At 37.3% G+C, this 19,507-nt stretch overlaps 1 protein-coding gene across 2 annotated transcripts in view; it reads left to right on the top strand.

Annotated features, from left to right (window-relative positions):
* The first annotated feature begins 143 nt into the window (after positions 1-143).
* Positions 144-19,507, top strand: part of LOC113098231 (EVI5-like protein) — a 46,663-nt gene continuing 27,299 nt past the window's right edge. Inside the window, exons 1-13 of one of the 2 annotated variants that reach the window (XM_026263235.1) lie at positions 147-534; positions 11,004-11,372; positions 14,059-14,248; positions 14,381-14,605; positions 14,868-14,942; positions 15,050-15,175; positions 15,439-15,582; positions 16,021-16,110; positions 16,211-16,308; positions 16,406-16,466; positions 16,905-16,958; positions 17,420-17,452; positions 18,039-18,179. In XM_026263235.1, coding sequence (XP_026119020.1) covers positions 11,131-11,372; positions 14,059-14,248; positions 14,381-14,605; positions 14,868-14,942; positions 15,050-15,175; positions 15,439-15,582; positions 16,021-16,110; positions 16,211-16,308; positions 16,406-16,466; positions 16,905-16,958; positions 17,420-17,452; positions 18,039-18,179 — 1,479 coding nt within the window. In that variant the 5' untranslated portion in view covers positions 147-534; positions 11,004-11,130. Of the gene's footprint in view, positions 535-11,003; positions 11,373-14,058; positions 14,249-14,380; positions 14,606-14,867; positions 14,943-15,049; positions 15,176-15,438; positions 15,583-16,020; positions 16,111-16,210; positions 16,309-16,405; positions 16,467-16,904; positions 16,959-17,419; positions 17,453-18,038; positions 18,180-19,507 lie in introns of both variants that reach the window. The other variant, XM_026263234.1, reaches the window with a different exon arrangement.

Genomic DNA, 19,507 nt, shown 5'->3' with positions numbered 1-19,507 from the left:
TGGCGGAGATTAAGAAAAATAACCGATTGGTGGAATGAGCTGTCAATCTTGAGCGTTCCTCTAGTGTATCATCCTATTGGTCGAATGCTTGTCAATCACAAGAGATCCGCTGACGTTAGAACATTGCACTATGGTTCATTTTGAACGAAAGGGTCAAATAATCGGTAAACAGAAGCCAAATATGAATTGATTTCCACGTGTATTTATTATAATTGAACAGTTTATGATTATGTATTCCGGCATTTCTATTAAATTACGGTCAAACTAGCAGGCGGGACCTGGGCGGGATTTTCTCTTGTAGGCGTCGACCGCAGCTCTCCTTGAGGAAGCTCGCCCTGACGACTCATATTTTCCTCTAAATGAGCATCCACATCCACTATGTCCAAAATGGTTCCGTATTCATTTCCCGATTTACCGTAGTGGTCCAGCGGCTTCGTACAGAAAAGGATTGCCGATAGCTGGCGGTTTTGTGACCGATCATCTTTAATATGGCAAGATCGCAGGAGGCGCTTGGGTAATGAGAGACAAATTCAGGTGGGCATTGCTCTATGCATTTTCCATCACTAACAGTGTGTGGTCGCTGGACCATTATGTGTGGACCCATCCATTTGTGTACAACGTTTGTTTTACCATGCTAATCGGGATTAGAGGCAGTCTAGGAAAAAGCGGGGAAATTCCAGCGCATCGCTCTCATGCTCCCATCTCTCTGGACCATCTCTCTTTGCCTGCTTGCCCATCGGCGAGTTGCCACGGGGAAAAATCATCATCCACACCCTTATTATTTTACACGGAAACAGATGTGATTATGACCTAATTTAAGGCACCAAAATACACTGTGCGTTTAAATACCACTGTTCTTTGAATACAACGCAGCCTTCCTCCTTTGCAATGGCTTTTGAATTTAATTTCATAACGTTGCACAACCAAAATAGCTTATTTTTTTATTTTTGCACAAAAAAAATAACTAAATTAAAAGCAAAAGTAATATGTTGCTAATAATGGATTCGTAACACCTATAGTAAGAGCTGGCATCCCCCTGGTGGTACTTTTGCATGAGGGTTAGCTGAGTCCAGACTGAAGCCTTTATTATACACTAGTAGCCTACTGAGATTGCATTACATTCGTTGAAACAACGGTTATTGCTAATTTAGGCCTTTTTGGTCTTCTAGCTTCTTGAAAGACCTGAATGGCCTGTTATGGCTTCATTTTATTTTCAGTGTCTCGATATTAAAGCTAAAACATGCATCAAACTGTCATGGATTATGCTCATTTCCTTTTTGTCATTTGTCACAGTGTATTTTTTGTGGACATTTTGGACCAACCAAAGGAAAATATGTTTGCATGAGCTGTTATGGTCTTTCATTTTGGTGTGTCATGAATCACAGTTTAAGAGATTAAGTATGTGGCTCTTGCCTGGCTTACTAATGATTAAGGACAGTGATTACATGTTTTGGTAGGGAGGAGAGTTTGTTTGACTCTGTTTAATGAATAGACTGTGGTTTTGCTAACAGCTGAGAAAAAAAGGTGTGTGGATCCCATGCTGATGTTGTGTTTAGCCTATTCATTTTTCGAATTATTTACTTTTTGTCCAAAAGAAGTGGATATGGTGATAATTCTTTGACAGTGATGTCATTGCAGTTGGCTATGTAGCTGGCGTTAAACTGGAGCTTTATAGCTTAAAGAGATAGTTCTAGTCTTCATTTATGCCTTCTCATGTCATTCCAAACCTGTATGACTTTCCGTCTTCTGCGAAACATAAAATAATATAAACTGAAGAATACTGGTAACCAGAGAGTTTCAGTTCCTATTGATTTCAGTTATATAAACTAAAATAGATGTTAAAGGGAACTGAAACCGTTTGATTGCCATCATTCTTCAAAATATCATCTTTTATGTTCCACAAAAAAAAGAAAGTGATATAAGTTTGGAATGGCATGAGGGTGAGTAACTGATGACAGCATTTTTATTTCTGGACGGACTATCCCTTTAACCCTTTCATGTATCCATTTGTTTTGGAATGTGATGTCATGCTCATTCCAGATGTTAACAAAGTCACAAAATCTGTGAGGGCAAAACTTCTTAACCACTGTAACATCAGCAAGGCCTGATGAGGTAATCGTGACCTCATGATTCGGCCTAATATGCCGTTAATCTTATCTCATCACTTAATTCATGAGTTGTAAACAACAGTCTATATTTTCGGTTCAAAACTGCTAAATTTCACACTCAAAAAATATTTGGGGTATATGGGGTAACTGGATATATTACTATTGGTTGTTTAACATTTCTATCCTAAAACAGTTGTCAAATTAAATGTTTAGATAATCTAACCTCACATTTACTTTTAGAACTGAAGCCTCACATTGGAATTCATGCTTTGCTTCTGTAAACGGTGAAGCCACCTTCTTTGATTTGATTGGCCATCCAGGCATTTTGACATTGACAAGCACAGTTAAGAGACACAGTTACATTACGTCTATGGTAGTTACAGCCCTGCTCTTCTACACAATCTGACAGCTGTGAACATCTGAGTAGACTGTGATTTGCTTGAGGTCCCAGCTTAACAATTACTATACCTTTTTGGAGTCAGGCTAGTTTGGTAGATATTACAGTCAATAATTACAGTCCAAACCGAGATTACCTGGAAATGCATATGATCTCTCCAGGTTTAAGTATTGGCTGGTTAAGCCCATGTTGGTAGCTGTCTATACTGCACCATTCTGTGGGTGAAAAGGTGTCTTTCTCTTTTGTTGGCCATTGAAAATCAGTGTGTTCTGAGGCAATAGATAGTAATATAGACATTATTACAAGTATATATTAGTATTTTGGCTTTTCTGCTGGTGTCTTGCGGCTGCAGAGTAATTAGTCCAATGGCATTTACAGCTTGGGTGACTGCCGCCCAATTTTCCAGAATTTGGCACCCATGAGCAGAAGACAGCCACATACTTCCACTGGATTCTGCGTCATTAAGGAAATATTAACAGATTTCTCCATGTAACTTAAAACTAGTTGGATTTGCCATTGTATAAATAAGTAGTGGACATCATTTTTATTTTAAGAGCTGCACTTTAGTCTTTTTTTTATGATGTCAAAACAAACATATTTATGGGTGTGTTAGATCGGTCATGTGAAATGTGAATGTTTAACTGATAGGGCTGCTGTTGTATTTTCATCAGGACAAACAAGACGTTATGCAGTAGGCTACACATGCCCAAGAGAGCCAGAGAGAAAGCCATTAGCCACCCTCTGCAGCCTCTTTTACTCGCTCTATCTCTCTTTTCCTTTCTGGATCTGTGTTTAAGTGTTTTGGCTTTGTCACACTTTTATAGCTGCTGGCTGACTCCACGTCATCATTTCAAACAGCACCAGAGTCTGAAGGCTGGGCTAACCCTGCATGTGTTTTGAACATTTCGTGTGTGTCCAATAGAGAGATGATAACTTTGCTTCAGAGCAGCTGCGGCTCCTCAGCCATGACAATCATAACGGACCTGTACTTATGTTTTCCTGTTTCCATCCGTCTCTGCTTGGCTGCTGCTGTTTGTTGGGTTTTACTTTACATACTAATTTAAATTCACTGCAGCTGCTCTTAGTTCTTAGCAGATTCTTTTTCTGCCCTCTAATATGTTTATTAACCTAATTTTATTTTCTGTGTCATAGCCTAATATATATTGTGTGTGTGTGTGTGTGTGTGTGTGTGTGTGTGTGCGTGTGCGTGTGTGTGTGTGTGTGTTTTTTATGACTGTGGTTGTCCCCATTGTTGTGGTAGATTTTATTTAGCATGTTTCAGGGCTCAAAAAAAAAAAAAAAAAGATTTACGTTATGAATTTGGCATAATTTTAAAGCTGATACTTTATCAAAAAGCTTTTTGTGATTAATGGACAGCAAGTGTGCTTCGAATAATATGAAGTTCACACATTACCAGAACACAGCATATAGATCTGAATAAGAAGAGGACATATTAGTTTTCATTGGATTGGTCTGTTATTGTGGCGACATTGCGACACCTCGAAACATGACGATAAACGAAACAAATTGTGATTGGTTGTTTGACATGTCGGTCAAATGGCCTCATGGACGGGTCTTGGCCAATAAAACCATCCATGAATTCCAGAACTTCAGTCTGAAGGTCTGGCTACGCGAGACTACCCTAACCCCAATTCTGTCTTCATTTACTCAAACGTGACGGCAGCCACTGACTTATACTATACCATGAAAGTCAAGGGCCACCATCAAGTATCAACATTATTTAACATATCTTCTTGTGCACTTAACAGAAGAAAGAAATCCATACAGGTTTGGAACAATTTGAGTGTGAGTAATTGATGAAAGAATTTTCATTTTTGGGTGAACTGTGACTGTGTGTTGATTTGACCAGCGAAATAGGTTGCGGGTTGGAGTTTGTACTTAACTGGTTTGAAATCATACTTGAATTTTAATTTATTTACATTCATTAATTTAGCAAACTTAAAAATGAAGAACTTTTTATTCTATCAACAAACTCCATCTGCCCAAATGCATAAATAATGTTATTAGATTAATGTTTTACTTTTTTGACATACAAATATGAAATGTTGGAAAAAATGCAATTATATTTTAAATATGAAATTAAACCACCAGTAGGTGGTGGAAAGTCACTGTCTTAATGAGTGAATCATTGATTCAACTGATTCGTTCAAACGGCTGATTCATTCATATTCTCTCTCACTTGCCCCTTCACAAAATCCACTTGTCGAGTCCTGAATTTCATGATGAATTTGGAGGTTTTGAGATCAGAACAGTATATAAAAAAATGTTTTTGTACATTTTAGCTATTATCTCAAAATATCAGGGAAAATTTTAATTGTCGACTGTTCAACTTCTTGACACACTGAAAAAACTATTGGTGTAGAAACTATTTTGCACTCAGAAATTGCTTGTAAATTTGACATCTGAGTACAAAGAAATGTCAAGTAACAATTACATTTTTTTTCAAGAATGTTTTTTCAAAGACTGAAATTCTGCAATAATACAAGTTTTAAAAATCTTTTTTACGGTGTCCTTGTGTACATTTTGTATTCTACCTTTATATTTAGTGCTTCAGTATAACAACCTGATAAAAAAAGCTTGTGCTTTCTGTTTTCTGAGTGATAATAAGCTGCATTTGAAATAACTTTTCCAACTTGGAACAAGTAGATGCCCTTGAAAAGCTATGGTCATGGTTAAGTCATTGCTGTCATAAGATTTTTTTTATTTGAGAATATATGCTAATAATCCTACTTTATACTAACTAATGTACATGTAAACATAGCTGGCTCCTGAGAGTGACATTTTATCAGGGTCTCTGAATATGAATAATCTGTTTTCTCATTCTATGGACCCATGTGCCATGCTAGCCCTCATGCTCTTTTGGTCTTACCAGGTAAGCCATTACAGTAGTTATGTTTATGCAATATTGTCCCTCCTTGTTTTCTCAAACCACTTAATGCAATGTAACATTTGTGCAACAGAGCAGACATGTAATGCAATTCTTCCTCCAATTATTCCAGTGATTGACCATTTTATGCCTAGATTGACTGAATAACTTGATTGTTCACCCTAAATTACCATGTCAGCTCTTCAGTCAAGTCTGTGTGTGAATCATTTGCTGTCTTTGTGAAGGGCAACTATGGTGAAGAGGGTGTGTTCATGTGCGCCTCTACGAGCTCAATGATCGTGGAATGTCACACAGGGCATTGGAGCTCCATGGTGAAGCTAAAGCTATTGTGTGATGTTTGAGTCATACAGAACAATTGGTCCACGCCTATGATGCATGACGTGGTTTGTTCTAAGATGTCTTTGTTTGGAGCTGCGTGTATGTTTGTGTATTTAGGTGTGTTTTTGTGTGTATGTCTGTCTGTGTTACTGATCATCTTAACTTTAAGTTGACACAGAATTAGTTTTTAGTTACAGAATTATTAGCTGGGCAAAATATAAAAAAAATAATTATATCTCGATATTGTAAAATTTTTTATGATATTCGATCTCGATATGTTTGCATTTGCATTTAAATAATAAAAAAAACATGATTTTCTTTGGCCCATTAAAAAAAAAAAAATCAAAAACAATTTAGATTAAACAGCTAATTTAAGCAGTTCTAGACAAGGTGATCACTTACTGCTTTTCATTAAATTAACACATGTAGGCCTGTATGTAACTGAAGCAGTGCAAAACAAGTACAGAAAGTACATTCTGTCAACTTTTTAGTGCATGCACTTCACAATTTAAACTGTGCAACTGGTATAAGTATTTTATAAAAAAAAAAAAAAATGTACAAGTTTAAACACAGTCTAAAAACAGTTTATATTGAAGCCAATATGCCAAAACGTAATTATTGTGTCTAAACACCACCTCCACAGAAGATCAACGCCTGCTTCTACAGCGCTGCCTGTTTAGCCCCGCCCACCCATTCGAGCATGTAGTGTTTACGAGAGAGGCGAATGCGCAGGTCTACGCAAAAACCCAAGGATAATGATTAGCCAAAGAAAACAAGACACTGTGCAGTGCAGTCTTTGCATTGCTTTTCTTTTTGATTTCAATGTTTGAAAGAGTGGATTAACTTTATATTTAATAAGGTGACCAGATGTGCCACTTCCCACTTCCACTTCCATGTTCTGCCCAGGATTTCTAAATTGCCTAAAATAACAATCAAAGCACAGCGACAGCGATTCAAAACCCCGGCTCTCTATCCTCACGGTACTGTGATGTCATACAACGATCAATCCATGCAGTGCAAACAGCTAAAACATGGTTATTTTAGGCAATTTAGAAATCCTCAGCAAAACGGTGGTGTGTCAAAGTGTAAGCCAGTCAGAGCTCTCAGATGAGAGGTTCAAAACAGGCTAGAAAATAACCTACTACTTTTTAACTATGTTAAATGTAAAAATCTTGTAACATTATAAGTGGACCTCAGAAAACAGTTCAAAATAAAAGCAGAGGCAGTTCATGACTCCTTTGAAAAAAATCAACGGCTCAAGTGACATAACATTATTCTACATCACTCTACATGCCTGCCATGTTGAGATCACATGATCTGCCGAATATACTCAGTTATCTTGTATTTTTTTTAGTAAATTAATCATGGGTGATAAATGCATTTCTGCTTTAGCATTGGAAACAGAATACTGTTTTTTGTTGTTGTTGTTTTCTGCTGTGCCCACACCAATAGGTGTCAGTATAGAGTGCTGATATAACATTTCTATTTATAGTAATTCCTTCAAGTACATCAGATCTAGGTGACACTTGCAACAAACACTGACAGGACAAGTTCATTGAAGCATGTATGCTCCCCAAGCGTGCATTGATCAAAAATACAGTTGCACTGTGAAATATTGTAACCGTTTAATTTAGGTCTTGCCTATTTTCAAATATTTTCAAATCAAATTTATTATGTGATGAAAGCTGAATTTTCAGAATCATTACTCTAGTCTTTAGTGTCACATGATCCTTCAGAAATCATTCTAATATGCCGCTTTGCTGCTCAAGAAACATTTCTTATGTTGTGCTGCTTAATATTTTTTTGTGAAAATAACTGTTACAATAGTTTTTTTCAGGATTCTTTAGTGAATAGAAAATGTAAAAGAATAGCACTTAGCTATAAAAAAAAATTCATTTTATTAAATACAGTGTTTTTAAAATGATAGTGCATATATTAAATGATGCAGATGTTCCCCAGCCACTGGAATGGCGAAAAGTACATTTTGCATGGTGTTGTTGAAGGTTGTCAATGAAGAATGTAGGTGATTGTACAGAGAGCGAGATTGAGGTTTGGAGGTCTGTGTTTGAAAGCGTGTGGGGGAAGGGAGTGTGTGATTGACACTGAGCTAAGAGCTACAATAACCACACTTCTGCTGCTCATCAGGAGAAGACGGAGACAGATGCAGCAAACACAGTGCTATTATTGTATTCAGTGACTAAACACTTACACACAGAGACCACAAACAGTTTTTCTGTACCATTACCGAGATAAGGCCTTTGCATCTGTTCAATTATTTCTATTTCAAGTGTCCATTTATTAGAATTTTTCTGAGTGTGAATTTATGTGCTTCAGCTGCATTTGATCTACGATTTTACAGTGACGGAGTATCTCATAGCAGTGTCTTTGAATATGGGAGACTGTTGTGACTTGCTGTCGATCTGCATTGTGGCTGTGCTACACAGACACTGCATTTTTCTCTTTGGTTAAAAGAGCCATTTCTGCGGCACTACTGGCACCAAAAGTAAATGCAACTACAAAGATGCAAAGATCACACAAAACTGCACACTTCAGATTTGAAATGAAAACAAATTATTATATATAACACACAAAAATCACAATAGTGATGATGGCAATATTCTATTCTGATGTGGATAAAGATCTTGCATCATCAGTTTTATTAAAGGTAATTTTCAAACCACATATTTTGATTGTCTTTCCGTTCCTGCTGCCTACACAGAGGTTACTGCTAGGTTCAGTACGAAGCTGTTGTGTTTGGTTGTGGCTGCACTGCGTCGACTGACTGGAGATGAGAGTGTGTTTGTCTGTGTGTGTTTCTTGATCAGGGGGGGATTTTTATTCATGCGCTTGTTAATGGTCCTTTTGATTGGACTGCTCCGCTAACATGAATGCTGCCGTTGTCCACAGTGTGTGTTTACTTTGTTTAAAAAGGTTTCATCTTGTACTTTATTTTAAGCTGTGGGTTATCTTTCTGTTTCTATTGCCTTCTCGCTCCTGGAAGAATAAGGGGTTTGATGTGTGTGCGTGTTAGAGGTAGACGTCTATGCCTGTGGCATGTTTTGGACATTTGCATTTTACATTTACATGTATGCTATTGGAAGACTTTTATTTAAAGTGACTTACAGTGCATTCGAAGTATACGGTTTTTGTTTTATTTATTTATTTATTTTAAATCAGTATGTGTAGGAGTCAAAGGTCACACTTTATTTTAAGGTCCAATTCTCAATATTAACTAACTATTAAGACTTTTGCCTCAATCATCTGGTAATTACTGTTAATAAAGGTAGTTTAGTTATTGTGTGGGATTAGGGATGTAGGTCATGCAGAATATGTGCTTTATGAGTAGGCCTACTAATAAACAGCCAACGTGTTAGTAATATTCGTAGTAGTAGTAATAGTAATAATAGTTAGTAATAGTGTCACCCCATAGATTGCATTGGGGTTTTGGGGTCATGGTTTTGGTACAGTTCGTAGCATATTTATAAATGCTTATTAATGTTAGTCTATTTGTTAACACTGCTGCCGCTTCTTCATATATGTACCAGACGTATAGATTCAAACATCATCTGCTCTGCTGTGTTCCTGTAGTCGACTGTGCCATCTAGCAGTCGAGCTTGCAGAACAACACACAATGTGCATTTGATGCCCGGTTTTCTTTGGCAAAACTAATTATTAATCAGAGATTAACCGCGTTACAAATGCGAACCTAAGGGGGCGAGTACAGTTATTCTCTTTTCCCTTTTTTTTTTTTTTTTTTTTTTTTTACAAAGAACCATTACACCCCTAGCTCTTATAGACATCTAATGACTTTCTGGTGCATATTACGTTCAGAATGGCAAGGAATTGGTTAGATATGAGTGCTGTTGAGAATGAAGTAATCAGTGTATTTTCAGAGGTTTGGCAGCTTAGTGGCATCATTTTAAAAGATAAATTACAGTTTAAAACTTTGGGACTTTGTAAGATTTTTTATTTATTTATTTGTATATAGAAAAAGAAAGTACTCCTTTCATTCACAATGAACACATTAAATTGATAAAAGTGACAATGAAGACATTTATAATGTTACAAATTTCAAATAAATGCTGTATACAGAAATCCTGAAAAGGATTTTTTCCACAAAAACTATTAAGCACATCTGTTTTCTACAGTAATAATAAGAAATGTTTCTTGAGCAGCAATATTAGAATGATTTCTGAAGGATCATGTGACCCTGAAGACTAGAGGAATCGCTGTAGTAAAGTAAAATCAGCTTTTACAGAAATAAATTACATTTTAAAAGACACTTATTTAAAATTCTAATAACATTTTTACAGTTTTACAGCTTTACTGTGTTTTGATTAAATACATCTAGCTAAATATATAATTTGTTTTTTTTTTCAAAATCCTACCAATCCCAAGATTTTTAGGCACTTGGTAAAAGGTTAACAAGATCCACTATAAAAACTGTCTACCAAAAGATGAGTATTTGTTCAGTATATGTAAGCATTTTCTGCTATTCCAGTGGTTTCTGTATAACCGCCACAGCATTATTGTATTTTTTTTCTCTGTCAGTCTATTATTCTGTTATGTTCTGTTATGGTTTCAGATAACCCTGCCCCTAAATGTCACGTAAAAACAAAACGAGCTGTGGTTTTTTTCCTGTCTATTTGGCGGTTATTGGCTAGAATAAGTTTCAGTGTAGACCAGACCTGTTACTGATTAGTCAGTCTGACTATGTGAAACTAGAGAAACACGGTTTATTTCTATTCCAAACTCAAACAGGGCTTACCAAACTCTAAAGTTTAATGTTCCTTTGCGGAAAACACAACTTATTTGTCTGTCTTTTGTAATTTAGTAATGTGTGCTTGTTATTCCTCTGTCATCCGCCCATTACTCTAAATATAATGTGCATTCCCTCTCTGTCTTTAATGACTTAGGTTGTGGCTGCTCCATTTGTGTCTGTGGTTTGTTGTAGGATGCACAAATAGCGTGTTGTTGTTATGCAGTGCAAAACGCTTACACAGATCACAAATGCTGTACAGTCATTTTCCTTCTTGGTTGTATTCAAACAGCTTCACAGGTTTGCTTTGCACGTCATCTCCCATTTAAATATGAGGTGGAATAGATGTAAGATTGGAATACACTACACAACTTTTGACCAGATTTTTAAACAGTCTGGACAAATCGGCGCTAGTTGCCAAAGCCAAATTTGAGACGTGGAGTTGACAGATTTTCTCAGAGATTTTCTTAAGTGTATTATGAGCACACTTCCTCACGTCCCTCTTTTCCACAGATTAACCCAGTCCTAAAATACATATCTTCAAGGAGGCCTGTTTACATCCACGGTGCCAAGAACCCTGTAGTATCCTTCCAAGTCCCCACGTCACTGCTTGACCTTTCCTGTCCTGGGTTCCTCCGTCATGTCAAGCCCTAGCAGCAGCCCAGAGAGAGAGGGAGGGATGGCGGGTTCTGTTCAGCTGGAGGACCTCAGCTCGCCCCCCGGACTGGAAACTGACCCTCCTTTAGCTGGCAGCCCAGTGCTCAGTCCAGACTCCAGTTCCCATGATGCTGCGCTCTCTGCCCCAGCAGCCTCCCCGGCTGACTCCGAGAACCTCAGTCCAGATGAGCTCGAGCTCCTGGCTAAACTGGAGGAGCAGAACAGGTAACACAAGAGCAACGTACACACAAAACAGTTTGTGAATATTTTTTGGAAGTCAATGACTTGGTTACCTTTATTCTTAAAAATACATTCTTAACATTCCTTAATCTTAATGATTTGTTCACAAATCTGATTTATCTGATTAAAATTCAGTGATCTGGTCTCAGTGGTTAACAGCTCGCAGAAAAGGAAGAATGACAACCTCATTTCTTTCTTTTGCTTTTTTTTTTTTTTAAGTTACTCACACAAAGCTATGACTTCAAAAGAATATAATTTTTATAGATTTTTCTTGATGCACGTATGGTACCTTTTTGTAATTTCAGGGATTGATAGGCCCAGTTCCCAGTCACTTTGAATATATTAAAAAGCAGCAGCCAGGAAATGTTTTATAAATCACATTTTGCATTAAAAAAAATGGTTTCGAATCTGTGAGCATTTGAAACTGCATCAGGGCGAGCAAATGGGTTACTGCACGGAGCAAATGTCATGCAGACACGCACAGTGTGTTGCGCTTTGATACTTGACATCCCTGAAGGTAGCAACGCCTCATAAAACACCATGCATGCTTGAGACAGAAAGCTATGTGTGTGGTTTATCATTTGACCTGTGAGTAACAAACTCGTAGCAGTGAAGCTTCTCTTCCTGTAACAGCTGATATGTCACAAGCTTTCACTATTAATCAGTTGTGGAGGTTACCTGGCAACTACAATAGCAACAGTTGCCATGCTGAATGTAGAATTCAATTGGCCATTTAAGCTGCAGTCGTAGAAATTTGTTTAAACATCCTCTGTGCTTCTGTCCTAGAGATCGCCGAGATTCCTAGAGGTTTCACAAGGCATTAACATGCTATGATTCAGCCGATGTAGTTTAGCTGAAATACAGTATTTTGAATCCAAGGAAGTCAACAGATGTGTAATAAAGAAGCATTTGTGTTGTGTTTAGTGGTCTTTTACTACTACTCATACTTAGACTTTGTGTCCCAAACAGGGCTTTGGACATTTGACATACTTTAGGAGTGATCAGACTTTTTCATTTATGTTTGCCTTCTAGATGATAAAACAGGCAAAAATATCTCATGCAGTAAAAGTCACATTTACAGTTGCATGATGACATTTTGCAAGCGGAATCCAGTCATTTCAATAAGAAACAATGTGATTGGAAATTTTTGCGAACGTTTTTCACATGAATTCGCTGTTTTGAACAACAGAATGCTGCTTGGTTTCTGTGTGAGCTGTGCTTTATACATCACTACACTATTGACAGTGGACGAGAGACTGTTTGCGTAGCAAAATTTGACCGAAATCAGTATGAGTATGCTCCTGCATTTGAAGGAGGGACCCAAGACATATCTAGGTGCCAGAATATAGACGGTTCCAACGGCAACAACACAAACAAACATTACTGTGCATGCGCGCTTTTGTGGCCCTGACTTAACTTCCGGTAGACTTCCATATAGAATCAATAACAACAGCCAAGTCCTTTTAGAGTAGATTTTTTTTTATATAACAAACAAAATATGTTTGCTGCGTAAATCAGGTGGACTATTTCCGAGCAGGAGATGCATAAAGCGCGACAAATAGAGGTTTCCCCAGTAACAGCTGTAAACAAAGCAGAGCTACGCTCACAAAAGCTGCGTTATCAGGCATATAACATGCAAGTCCTTCAGAAATAGTGATATAAAAACACCCGTGCCTCGTTTTGATATTTAAACATATAAATGTAAGGAATTATTATTATTAAACGTGCAGTACGTAACGTTACTCATGTTTATTCAATGAAGCCTTTTGGAAAATCGATCAGTTTTAAAATCGTGGCGAGTCTCCAAAAATAAATAAATGTATGGGAAACACATCCCACAGCACAACTTCAGTCTACTCATCACCTTAACTTTAACTGCGTTTGTAGACGGCACCGCAGCCAGACTGATATACACAACACAGACCGAAAGTTAACTTAGGGCCAGGCACGTGCCTGGCGCCCGATGAAATCGTCTATAATGGAGGCTCTGTGGTGGGCTCTTTTGATATTCCAACCACCTAGCAACAAGGGTTAAAAATATTGTTTCTCAAATTTAATCGATTCTCATTTTGATGAACCAATATCGATGCTTAAATCCCAAGAAAGTTCAAGTCTAGGCTGTTTTCAGTTGAGGTCTAAACAGAACATTACTTGTAGCGCACATCCCATCCAATAAATCACAATAAGCTCAGTGCTTTGTTACTTTTGAGATGCAGTCTCACCTGACAGTATTTAAACTGTCAAAACAGTAATATTATGAAATATCATTGCAATTAATTAATTTTTTGTATTAAAAAAATTACAAAAAAATTAAAAATTTTGTATTCATAATTCCTGTGATGGCAAAGCTGAATTTTCAGCAACCATTACTACTTCAGTGTCAAATGATCCTTCAGAAATCATTATAATATGACTATTAAGTAATAGAACATTTAAAGGTACAGCTTTTTATGTATGTCACTTTTACTTTATTGATTTATTGTGCCCTTGCTGAATTGAATGTGTCTTGGAAAACTATCTTATAAACCCTGGACCTCTGAACAATAGTATAGGTTTAACCTCCCTTACAGAATTTGAACCCACTTCCTTTTGGGTAGCAGCCCAGATCTTCAACCACGAGGCTGCACTAGCGTTTGTGAAGCCTGATCTCGGTGTGTTGTGCTGCGTTCAGGTTGCTAGAAGCAGATTCCAAATCCATGCGCTCGATGAGTGGATCTCGGAGGAATAGTGGCTCCTCTCTGGTCTCAAGCTCATCTGCATCTTCTAACCTGTCCCACCTGGAGGAAGACACTTGGATCCTGTGGGGACGGATCGTCAATGAGTGGGACGAGTGGAGACGAAAGAAAGACAAACTTCTGAAGGTGATTGATTGGTTCTTTTTCATTCAGAATCTGAATGACAATGTGTTAACCCACATCATAGACGCTAAGCAAAGGATCTGAAACTTGTACATTCATCTCTTATTTTCTACCTTACCCTCTCTCTATCTGCAGGAGCTAATAAGAAAAGGCATTCCTCATCATTTCCGAGCAATCGTTTGGCAGTTATTATGTAATGCCACTGACATGCCAGTAAAGAATCAGTACTCTGAACTCTTAAAGATGTCCTCACCCTGTGAAAAACTCATACGCAGAGATATTGCCCGCACGTATCCAGAGCACGACTTCTTCAAAGGCCAGGACAGCCTGGGACAGGAAGTTCTGTTTAATGTCATGAAGGTGAGAAAGACAGAAATGGGTGCTGAAAGAAATATCAGAGATAAAGTGGAGACACGGTAGAGCAAATGAAAGAAAGTGTGAATAGTGGTTTATTGAACAAAAATTGAACAATTTACAAAAAGTAAGTTTCACACCGATAACAAAAAAGTATCTATAAATAAAGAGTTCCCCTAGAGTTCATATATATATATATATATATATATATATATATATATATATATATATACTAGAATTTTAATAGATGTTTCTTGATCTCACTCAGGCATATTCTCTTGTGGACCGTGAGGTTGGTTATTGTCAGGGTAGTGCCTTCATCGTAGGATTGCTACTTATGCAGGTTTGCTTCTGCATTTTGCTTATCATAATGAACTAAAGTAAGATAAAGAAATGTCTGTGAGCCGAACTTTGCATACACCAAATTCACCTTTCATTGCGTGTTTGTAGATGCCGGAGGAGGAGGCCTTCTGTGTGTTTGTCAGACTAATGCAGGAGTACAGGCTTAGAGAGTTGTTTAAACCCAGCATGGCTGAGCTGGGTCTGTGCATCTACCAGTTTGAACACTTGCTACAGGTAAGGAGGAGTACTTTATAGAATCCGGGCGAATAAAAATTAGGCTAAGAAGTTTCTTGTATATATTTCATACTGCATGCCAAGATGTCTGGAGTAGTGCCATGTTTGTCCACAAGGAGGCAACATATTTATAGTTCTTAGACACAGTCAACAGGCAATCCATTTGCTTCTTCTCAAAAGCATATTTATCGAATGTCTTTCACGGTATAGTTTATTTTATTGTTGTTGTTTTACTGTTATCATGTTTTTATCTCTGTGATCAGGAGCATTTGCCGGAGCTGAACATTCATTTCCGCTCTCAGAGTTTCCATACGTCTATGTATGCCTCGTCCTGGTTTCTTACACTCTTCCTCACCTTCCTGCCCCTCCCAATAGCTACACGTATCTTTGACATCTTTATGTACGAGGTATGGACACAAGAGAGTTGGTGTGTATTTGCATGTTGCTGACTTGACTTCATACTTTGGACCAAATGTTCCCGGAAGTTAGCAACATCTGAAAAACTCTACAGGACAAATGGTAGTTTTTGTAGTTGCACTATGACCTAATCAACCTGAATGTGTGAAGAACACATATTGTGTGCGGCTAAAGTGAAAGGGTAAAGTCAATATTATGGCAAGAGTAAAGTCAATGGAAAGTCCCCACCATAATATATAAAGACTATCAAGTGCGGAATTTGTGTTTACTGTATGTGTTGCATGCAGGTTTTCAGTTTTTTTTTTTCAAAGGTGTGAATGCATCTAGAGGTTGTTAGAACTTATTAGAGAAATGAATATACTATGGTGTGAGCATTTGTTGTAGTTGTTAGTGTATGACTGTATGAATGCTATGTGTTGTGTTCTCAGGGTCTGGAGATCATATTCCGAGTTGGAATAGCGATATTGCAGTACAACCAGACAGACCTCATACAGCTAGACATGGAGGGAATGTCACAGGTTAGAGGAAAATCATCTCTGCTATGTACATCAATGTGTTATACATGCACCATAATCAACAACAGCAACACCTGACGTTTGTTTAACAATCTCACCACAGCACTTTCAGAAGGTGATTCCGCATCAGTTTGATAGCTGCCCAGATAAGATGATCCTACGGGCTTATCAAGTCAAATACAATCCCAAAAGAATGAAGAAGTGAGTGATCTGAGAGTAAAAAGTAAAGGGAGATTCACAGTAAATAAAATAAAGTTTAGTGCTTCTCCAAATTCAGTTGTTGTCTTTTCGTCCGCAGGTTAGAAAAGGAATATACCACTATTAAGAACAAAGAGATGGAGGAACAGATTGAAATTAAGGTCTGTATATGTGTGTTTAGATATAATGGCACATATATTGCTCAAAATCTTGGTTCAGCTAGTTTGGTGACTAAAATGTAAATTTTTATAAAATTTTAATTTTAATTCAAATTACTTTATCCAATTATATTTATCTTGAGCTTCATTACGGATTACATTTTACTGTAAAAAATATATATGTACCTTTGCTATCATTAAATTCCCCATTTGGGATTGATTTATAAATAAATATTCCATAAAAAATCCATCTTTATTATAGATATTAAAGTTTTTGACATTTGAACATTTTTGGTAATTAAAATAAAGCTCAAATAAAATAATATAACAGTTTGATGAAAAACATAATTTTCTTTATATTCAATTTCTTTTCTGTTTTCAATCATTTGCTTTTTAAATAAAAATACATTTAAAATATTTCTTGCCCTTTCATTTGAACAGAGACTACGTACAGAAAATAGACTACTGAAGCAGAGGATTGAGACACTGGAAAAAGTGAGATGGTTTCTTCAAACCAATATGCATGAACTTAAAATAGAAAACCTTGATTAGTTTGTGTTTGAGTCAACATTGTAAATATCTTTATTATGTGAGTCATGTAAAAAATTTTAGCGTGTAGATTTTCAGAGGCTCAGCTGTATTGCCTCTTTCCTAATGGTAATTTTTTTTGTAGTCTCATCTGTTTTGTTTTTATCTGCCTTCCTCTGTTGAAATTACTTCCCCACAATTTTCACCACAAACACACTCTCATTCTGTACTTTTATATGTTTTATACTTTTACAATCCTTCACCACCTTGAATTTTTTCCTACTCAACTTTTAAATATGTTTCCTTTTACTTCTCTTCACGTGTGTGTGTGGTTTTCCACACCTTTTTGCTCATCCATTTTTTCCTACCTCTCTTTCTTCTTTCTGTCCCTTTCTTTCCCTTTTCTTCCTTTTCTTACGGTGTTGTAGGAGAGTGCTGCATTAGCAGACAGGTTGATTCAGGTACAGTACGGTCAAGCCATCTGCTCACTTATCCCTTCCTGCCTTTTCTCTTCCCATTACTCAATCATATTCTTCTTCTCTTTGACCTTCCACGATTCCTCCTATAATCCACTCTTTTTTCCTGCCCCTGTGCTGCCTCCTCCACAAAATTCTGAGAATGGGCCTGCTGCATGAAAAGTGGTTATTTGTTTTTCTGTGTTTCTCATCACTGCCTTGACAGCTCACTTGTCTGTATCGCTGTAACAATGGCTATGAGGTACTCCAAATGAAAGTTAACCCTGACACTCTCTACTGGCAGTTTAGCCTTGCATGTGGGATGCGGATACATAGGTGTGCATCAGGGCTCCGTATTAGGTCCGGTGGCATTTTCAGATTTTATCATGTAATTCATCAAATTCCAAACTTCAGTGGGATTCTTTTGATTCTTGAATTGATCAGATTTCTTCTTTGGTTTAAAGAAGCAGATTTATCATTGCATGTAGCCCGTCTCATCACTTTGATTGGAATGTCATACTTATCTCCCCTTAACAGTGAGTGAAAAGACAAATCTCCCAAGAAGAAACTTACGCTATTTCTCTTGACTCAGGGTCAGGTTATACGAGCCCAGGAGGCAGAGGAGAACTATGTTATTAAGCGTGAACTGGCTGTGGTTCGGCAGCAGTGTTACACAGCCAGTGAGAGTCTGGAGAAGGCGCAGGACACCATACGTGAACTTCAGCAACACAAGGTAACAGCAGACACATAGCTACAAGCTGGTTTCAGTGCTGAGACTATTTTTGCTGCACTCAGCTGACCTCAGCAGAAAATGTAGCTAAAATGCCACACAAACATTTTCATGAAGTCTTTTTAAATATAGCCTTTTATGGAATTACATTAAATGACTGGAGTGAACTGCTCACCCATCGTTTGAAAAAGACGTCTGCCACTGCATCTGGAACATGTGGCACAAAGCCCAGCAGACACACAGGTCTGATTGAATATAGATGATTTAAGCCATTTACCTTATTTCTCATTTGACATTTAAGAATTTATGGCTGTTACAGCTGTGAAATAATCAAGGTAGTAACCCAGTAAGCTCTAAAAAACTGTCAGCGTGAAAGCACTGCAAAGTTGACCTGCTCTTCCGGTAATACTTTATCACTGCTTATGTGTGCAGTGTGAAACAGACACAGCAATCACATCCTTTGACCAAAAACGACAAAAACGTTTACTTTTTAGCTGAAAATCAACTGCAGCTTGACTTCATCCTTTTGAGGATACCTCCTATTAAATTATTATTTAACAGAAAAGTAATACAGCAGTTGATTACGAGGAAAAAAATCTCTCTAATAAAGATGCAATGTGAGATCATGCAGTTTCCCAGAAAACTGAGCAAAGTCACATGTCATATAAATGTTTTTATTTTTTTAACCATCTTTATATTTGCTGTACACATGGCTGCAGGCTGTTCTTAGTCAAATGATCTGCTTTCACACGGCAGAATTACCCTAAACTGGGTCACTGACAGGTCAGTGATTCTTTTAAGGTAAGATTTATGAAAATGACTGTTAGTACCAAGTTGACTGTTTGAACCCATCATAATAATTTAAATTATTTCATCATCCTACAAGTTACAAGTTAAAAGAATGGATGTCAAAGCTTCAATATCTTGCAAATGGGATATTTTGGATTTTTTTTTTTTTTTTTTAGGTGTCAATGGCATGTGTGAGAAGATGTCAGGGTGTGGTGTGTGTCATGTTGAGTGTGAGCTGTGAAGAGCATCATATGCAGTTTCCTGTGTTACACTTAAAATTGACCACGGTCCAATAGCCATGCTGATGTCAACAGAACTAGTGTACTAACCTTTTTGTAAGCTGTTTTTTCCTATATTCCATATTTGTGTTAATGTAGCTTGGGGTTCAACGGCTTGAAGTTGATCTGTGATCTGTACTGACCAGGCCCCGCGGTTCAGCATGCATGTGATTCATAAATTAGTTTAACCATCGTGACCTGATGCATGTGTCAAGTCTTTAATTTTAGTTTAATTCATTTTCAACCATTTGAGTGTAAGAAGAG

The sequence above is a fragment of the Carassius auratus genome, unplaced genomic scaffold, assembly GCF_003368295.1.
Source record: "Carassius auratus strain Wakin unplaced genomic scaffold, ASM336829v1 scaf_tig00216437, whole genome shotgun sequence".
Taxonomy (NCBI): Eukaryota; Metazoa; Chordata; class Actinopteri; order Cypriniformes; family Cyprinidae; genus Carassius; species Carassius auratus.
Note: the sequence above shows the minus strand (reverse complement) of the source record. Positions and strands in the feature narration are given on the sequence as shown.